This window comes from Gigantopelta aegis, chromosome 13 (assembly GCF_016097555.1).
Source record: "Gigantopelta aegis isolate Gae_Host chromosome 13, Gae_host_genome, whole genome shotgun sequence".
NCBI classification, from domain to species: Eukaryota; Metazoa; Mollusca; class Gastropoda; order Neomphalida; family Peltospiridae; genus Gigantopelta; species Gigantopelta aegis.
Genome location: NC_054711.1, coordinates 10430874 through 10438373, shown reverse-complemented (window position 1 = coordinate 10438373; position 7500 = coordinate 10430874). Strand labels below are relative to the sequence as shown.

The following is a 7500-nucleotide window of genomic DNA, read 5'->3' as shown; positions in this document are numbered from 1 at the left end:
CAAGTAGTGTCTGGCTGGCTGTCCAACTCTGCAACAAAGAAGGCAGGTCCCCTCTGGCTGTCATCTCCCCGACAAGCTCTTTGGCTGTAGGAGTCCCTGGCTGCAGGTCCCCTCCCGACTGTCCAACTCTGCGACAAGCAATGTCTGGCTGTAGGTCCTCTCCCAGCTGTCCATCTCCCCGACAAGCAGTCTTTGGCTGTAGATCCCCTCCCGGCTGTCCATCTCTGCAACTAGCAGTCCCTGGCTGTAGGTTCCCTCCTGGCTGTCCAACTCTGTGACAAGGCGACCTTGGCTCTAGGTCCCCTCTCGGCTGTCCATCTCTGCAGTATGTTGTCCCTAGCTGTAGGTCTCCTCCCGGCGTTTCGTAATGCAGATGCCCTCCACTCCGTCCTTGAGGTTGATGTTGTTGATACAGTACTGTCCTTCTTTGTCCAGCAGTTGCTTGAAAGAGGCCTGTTTGCACCTGCTGAAGAGTTCTTCGGATGTGTCATGTCTGATACATCTGGTACGATCAGGTTCCTACACCGAGCACGTAGTGTAGGAGCACACAAGGTGTACTCCCCTCGATCAGCTTCAGGGTTGAGTCCTGGATCCGGTCTCCAAACCGATGCCAGTCGAGGAGGAGAAGTATCAGTTATCACCAGTGGTAAGGCCACCTTCCTCTTCTGCACAATGGGTGGTGAGGCTGTGGGGCTGGCCAGAACTTCCATATACGTTACATGGTCCTTCTTCGTCTGGAAGTTGGAGATTCCTTAACAATAATACTAGATTTGTATTCTACAGGGATAATTTAATTGGCATCGTATTTTATTAGTAGCATACTTTGTTGCTATGAACTAACACAAACGAATGTTCTCTGATTGTAGTCGGTTTATGTGAGAATACAGCAAGAATGTACTTTATGCAACTTTAACCAACTTAACCATCACAAAGGTCGGCATCTGTATATATATATATATATATATATATATATATATATATATATATATATATATATATATATATATATATATATATATACTTACAAGTTAAAGATTACCGCAGATACTATAAGAAGAAACCCGCCACCCTTATCCAAACCCGACTAAAGCTGTGTTTCTGAAAGGGATGTAGGGTTTCTTCCTGCAGTGCCTGTACTATTTTGAACTATATACGTTTGATGTTAAATATCCATTGAATCCACTTTGCATTGTACATCTGATAAGACCGAAAACAATTTCATGTCCAAATCATTTTCCATCCCCAACACACACACACACACACACACACACACACACACACACACACACACACACACACACACACACACACACACACACACACGTATATACCGTGTGTGGTTTATCTTTTTATCGACTCTTTGCACGATTTTTAGCATGTAAAGACTAAAATAAAAGTTTGAAGACTACCAACTCCCATAGTTATTTTAAAATGCAATGCATTTTTTTAGATGTTTCGTATAACAAATTGTCATCAAGATGTATAGGCTGAATCTCATTTTGTATACCCTTATATCAAAAACTAGACTTTATCCCTCACAACTGAATGGTAGATTGTTATAATGCAGTTCAGTGTGATATGAATTCAGGTAGGATTAAACCTTTTTATATCAGTTTTAGTATTATTCATATTGGAGCTGACATAATCTGACTATGCATATGGTGTATGTAGAATACACTATTTACAACTTGTAACAAGATATCATATTAGAGTTGTATACCTATGCATCAGCTTCCTTTGAAGCAATCGGACTAGACATATGGTGTATGTAGAATACACGATTTACAACTTGTAATAAGATATCATATTAGAGTTGTATACCTATTCATCAGCTTCCTTTGACGCAATCGGACTATGCATATGGTGTATGTAGAATACACTATTTACAACTTGTAATAAGATATCATATTAGAGTTGTATACCTATTCATCAGCTTCCTTTGACGCAATGGGACTATACATATGGTGTTTGTAGAATACACTATTTACAACTTGTAATACAATATGTTGTACTTGAAACACATTAACATTTTGTTTTGCCTTTGTAAACTGTGTAGATAAATAGGATAATAAACAAGTTATACTTACCATGTTGATGTGTTGAATGAACCTTTCTATCCAGTTTAACATCCAGCTGGTATGGCCGTACCTGGTCTAAAGTAAGATGGCGGCAGGACAAAAAGAATTAGGGCACAACATGCCTACTAGAAGGATTTATGCTGGGAGACAACACGGAATGTTAAACAGGGCAATATTTTTATTTGTCTGGGGGTGCAATTGTCCCCTACCCCTTTTCCCTTTCTAGGAATACCGCCGTTGCCACACAGGCTACTACTATCGGAAAGCTGCAAGCTATTTACTTTGTATAAATTCGTTTCACAAAACAAAGAACACGAAAAAGATATTCATCAAACTAAAACACAAAAACAGTGAAAATTGCAGGTGCCTAGGTCAACTATTTTTAAAATACCAGCCTACTGAAAATGGTAAGTAAACACAACACGACTCTCACTGCACACACTGCCCTCTTGTCTGGCGTCGCATTTTGTACTGACAAGTTTTAATCTGTTGCTACTTTAACAATATTCTACCTACCCGTGGACCTAACATTTTCACAGAAGTTGGCAAATGTCCACAGAGTAATGGTTGTCAAATATTAAATTTACAGTCCCCATACCTTATAAATAATTCCATATCCACTAGTGGAATCGGTTGTTTTTCCCGGCCACTTAATACATAATACATTTGAAGATAATCAATGTCCGTAACTGTTGCTACTTTTATTAATCAATCATGTCTCAAAGAATAAATAAAAATACCCACGTCAGCCAATCATCTCACAAAATATAAGACCCTATCTTATCGAGCGTTGCATGGGATGGTCGAATATGAACCTAGCGGACTCGTTTATGTATATTTTCTTTAGAATGCTATATCTATGTAGATTACGAGAGGATCTTTATTTATTTATGTTTATGTATGCAGACGATACGATTTTATTTTCTAAGTCGGAAAATAGGTTGCAGATATTATTAATTAAATTGGCAATGTCCTTTGGAAAGTGTAGCATCGATGCATATGAACACAAAATACAAATGTGTGTTTGAAAGGATAGGACACGATACCATATTAACGTGTCTATACCAAGGCACGTGTTTTCCGGGCACAGTGTCTGAATTCTTAAATGATTGAGTCCGGAACAGAAAGGTTGGTTAGTTGGAAATAGACAGAATGTGTAATAGCAATTAGTGAGAACAAAAAATATACAATAAAGTTACAATTGTAAACCGAAAAGGAATTGACTGCTCGGTCGAAACGTTTTATCATTTGGAGCATTTTTTAGCATTTTGGAAGGACAGTCCAAAAATAAATGAGAGGAAGAAGAATGACTCGGACTATTCAATACTATAAAACTCCAGAGAGTAATTTTAACATAAAATTTTGAACGAAGGTCTAAAACTGAACAACGACTATGCACTCTACGTATACTTTTTATTAAACAAATTAAAGATAAATATCACGTTTTACTTCTTTACCTTTACTATCGTGATATTAGATCACAGTTGAAGAAATATTCTTATGCTTGGACTTCCTATAACCAGTTTGTAAATATATTATTTATTAGATCTATCAAAATGTATTTATGTGTCAATGCAAAGACATATTACTGTTGGGTAAGGGCCCTTACACTCCACCCACAAAAAAGCGTGCGAGCTCCCATTTTTCTTCAGGATAGATCTGCCAGATAAAAGAAGATAGGAAAGCGCATACGCAATATATGTACATACGTAGTGTATAATTTCCAATGAACTTAACTTAAAATAATGTCATTATATATATATATATATACATGTGTGTGTGTGTGTGTGTGTGTGTGTGTATATATATATATATATATATATATATATATATATATATATATATATATATATATATATATATATATACACGCAGTGTATAAATTTCGAATCGTCTAGATCGCCAAATGAAGTTTCTTGGCGTAGAGTAGGCAGAGTTCGAATCATGTTCACCGAAAACTATATTAAAGAAAGAAATTTAGCTTTGAGCAGGGAGAGGAAGGGGGTCGACCCCAAACACTCCCCCAGCAGACGCGCCTGCTATGTGATTTGACTTACTGGTTTACACCATCTACGAATACGTGACAAAACCATATTTAATCAGACCGTGACGATTACCTGATTTAATTGCCCCCCCCCCCCCCCCCAAAAAAAAAAAAAAAAAAAAAAAACCCCACAAAAACATAAAACAAAACAAAAACAAACAACAAAAAAACAAAAACAAAAAACAAAATCAAACACACAAAAAAACACACAGCAACAAAAACAAAAAAACAAAAACACAAACAAAACAAAACAAAACAAAACAAAACGAAATAAAAGACGTCGCTGGCCAGTCTAGATCGCCATCCACCTTGAACAATTTCGCGCCTATTCACTCGTTACATGCAGAATAAAAAAAGAGAAGAATACAACACAGTGTTGTACCCGAGTACAAACGTTTTAGTTCCTGGTTGGAGAGAGGACACAAAATGTCGAAGTGTTTGTCATCTTTGCTTCTCGTGGCATCGTGGATTTGGATTTGTTTTAAAACACACTCTGTGTCAGGTAGGAGAAATACTTAAAGTATTAGGTATTACTTTAATAGTAGAGAGGTTAATAGCCGCTAGATGTTTTACGAGTGTGGATTTAAGTTAGGATATTATAGGTACTCAACACCACAAACACAGCCTATACATACAGGCACATAAACACACACACACACATATATACACACACATAAAAATTGTAAAATAAACTGTAAAAATTAGTTTTAGCCTCAGCGGGTTTGCGGGTGGGGAGTATGATTATCCACATGTTGTACACTTACCCGTATGCAGTCATGGTCGGGTCAGGTCATAGGGTTTTACGTGCACATTCAGAACAAGCTGTTGTAGCGCACGCATGCAGTCATGCGAGTCCAGTGACCTTACGTTACACAATATATATTTCGCTATCAGGTCGTAAAACAGCTTGTTTTACAGAAATGACAAAAAAATATAATTGCCCAATAACAGCACATTTTAAAACTTAGATTAATTAAACATGGTCATTTCGACACTTGGCTTTGTTTAAGAATTCATACAAGTACGAGTCGAGGGGTCCGACTGATAGTAATATGTGCTATATTTTGTGTTTGTGCAAATACTGCATTAATGCTCACAATAAATTAAGATACGTTTATTCAGTGTACAGCAAGGTACATTACACGCTGAAAACCAAATTTGTTAACTATGAAATGCTCATGCGAATACCTGTGAAAATGAAGAATGCTAATTAGAACTGTTTTTGTACTAGTACATTATGTGTAAAATGGCAATCTGGCAAAAGAACATACCACTCCGGCTGTGGGGTTGGGCAGGGTGCCGTAGTCCTCTGGGCATGATGGAGAAAAACTACATACACTCATACCTGCATGGTATATATTTAAGAAAATAGACCACGTATACAGAAATACAAAAAAAATATTATGCTTTCCACCAGAATGTTATTGTATTTTTATGCGACAGGCGCCTGTGAGTTAGGAACATATGGCTTGGACTGTAACTACACCTGTCACTGTGACGCCGCTAACTGCCATGAAGTCACAGGTTGTTCTGGTAGTTGCCAGAAAGGATGGTCTGGACTGAGATGTACAACAGGTAAACTAATTCTCTGATGACTGTTCCTGTAATGATCATATGAATTAAGGGCTAGTTTCATATGTATGTATGTATGTATGTGTGTATGTATGTGTATGTATGTATGTATGTATGCATGCATGTATGCATGCATGTGGTTATGTATGTATGTATTTAAGAATTTTTTTAAAAACTAAACAAAATTTATTTTCTAATTTTGCCCCAGGGATTCGAAATTGATTTTAAATTGACCGTTGTGATATACAAAATATAACTGTTTTTCGGTCTTCTTTTAAGTTTATTTGGCTAGTACTATGTTTTGTTTACAGCCGGATACGATGTATTTGTTTTTAAAAAAATTGTTAGGAAAGGGATATGAAAAATACTGGCTTAGAGGCTTAAGTGTAGTCGGGTGGAGACTAAGATATCCTTGAGACTGGATTTTTTCTATATGCAATAACCGGACGTGCTGTAATAGGGTTTTTTAACATAACAGTTTGCAGATGTATCAACGCTATAAATTATTGGAAACATTATTTTATCTCTTTTTACAGCTTTACCACAGTGTGTATGTGTGTATGTGTGTATGTGTGTGTGTATGTATGTATGCATGCATGTATGCATGCATGTGGTTATGTATGTATGTATGTATGTATGCATGTATGTATGTATGCATGTATGTATGTATGTATGTATGTATGTATGTATGTATGTATGTATGTATGTATGTATGTGTGTGTATGTATGTATGTATGTATGTATGTAAAAGTTATTAGAATGAAGTGTATCGGGTGAATATATAAAAAGAGAATTTCACAACGTTTTAATGGAATAAGCGACTTTCACCCGTAAAGGGTTCATCAGTTCCATATACATGACGTCATCTACAACTGGAGGTAATTTCGATGACGTCACGACAATTCTAACAATAAAAATGCATACCACGAACAAATTGCATATTTGACATATATATAACTGTTATATTAACATTGCTATTGTTACATTGTAATACATATAAACATATTATTATGGCCAATGCCATAAATATACTATGAAATATATACTATAGCTATGAAACTGTTTATTGTAAATCAAGTGTTATATAACGGTAAAGAGAACATTCAGTGTTTTACAAAATGTATCTTATGCATTATACGAGTATACCGAGTCAGCATTAAACATAAAAAGATTCACCATTAATTAAATATAAAATAAGTCAAAGACAAATGTTTATATTTTCCTTCATTTATATTGCGGCGTGGGGCGGGACGTAGCCCAGTTATAAAGCGCTCGCTTGATGCTCGGTCAGTTTGGGATCGATTCCCGTCGGTGGGCCCATTGGTCTGTTTCTCGTCCCAGCCAGTGCACCACGACTGTTATATCGCAGTCCGTGGTATGTACAATTCTGTCTGTGGGATAATGCATATAAAAGATCCCTTGCTATCAATGGAACAAAATATAGCTGGTTTCCTCTCTCAGACTATGTTTGACATCCAGTAGCCGATGATTAATAAATCAATGTTCTCTAGTGGTGTCGTTAAACAACAAAAAAACTGTTTTATATTGCATATAAATATATACACTGTGTATTCGTTCATCGGTTACAGAACATTATATAAGATGCTGACAGTCAACAGTACCAATGCTATATTAATAGTGAGTGTGTTTTATTTTGGCAGATAACATTAATGTGTTATACATAATGTTAAAGATGCAATTAATATTTCAGAAAATATAGCTTTACAAAAAACTACCTACCAGAGTTCATACATCCCAGGATACACGGACGTCGCTGTGCTTGCTGTAGATGGCGACCGTCGCGCT

The 7500-nt window shown here is 36.5% G+C and overlaps 1 protein-coding gene across 1 annotated transcript in view; it reads left to right on the top strand.

Annotated features, from left to right (window-relative positions):
- Positions 1-4299: 4299 nt before the first annotated feature.
- Positions 4300-7500, top strand: part of LOC121387111 — an 11543-nt gene continuing 8342 nt past the window's right edge. The window contains exons 1-3 of the mRNA XM_041518135.1: positions 4300-4624; positions 5566-5697; positions 7406-7500. The exon at positions 7406-7500 is cut by the window's right edge and continues 115 nt beyond it. Coding sequence (XP_041374069.1) covers positions 4549-4624; positions 5566-5697; positions 7406-7500 — 303 coding nt within the window. The 5' untranslated portion in view covers positions 4300-4548. The remainder of the gene's footprint in view (positions 4625-5565; positions 5698-7405) is intronic.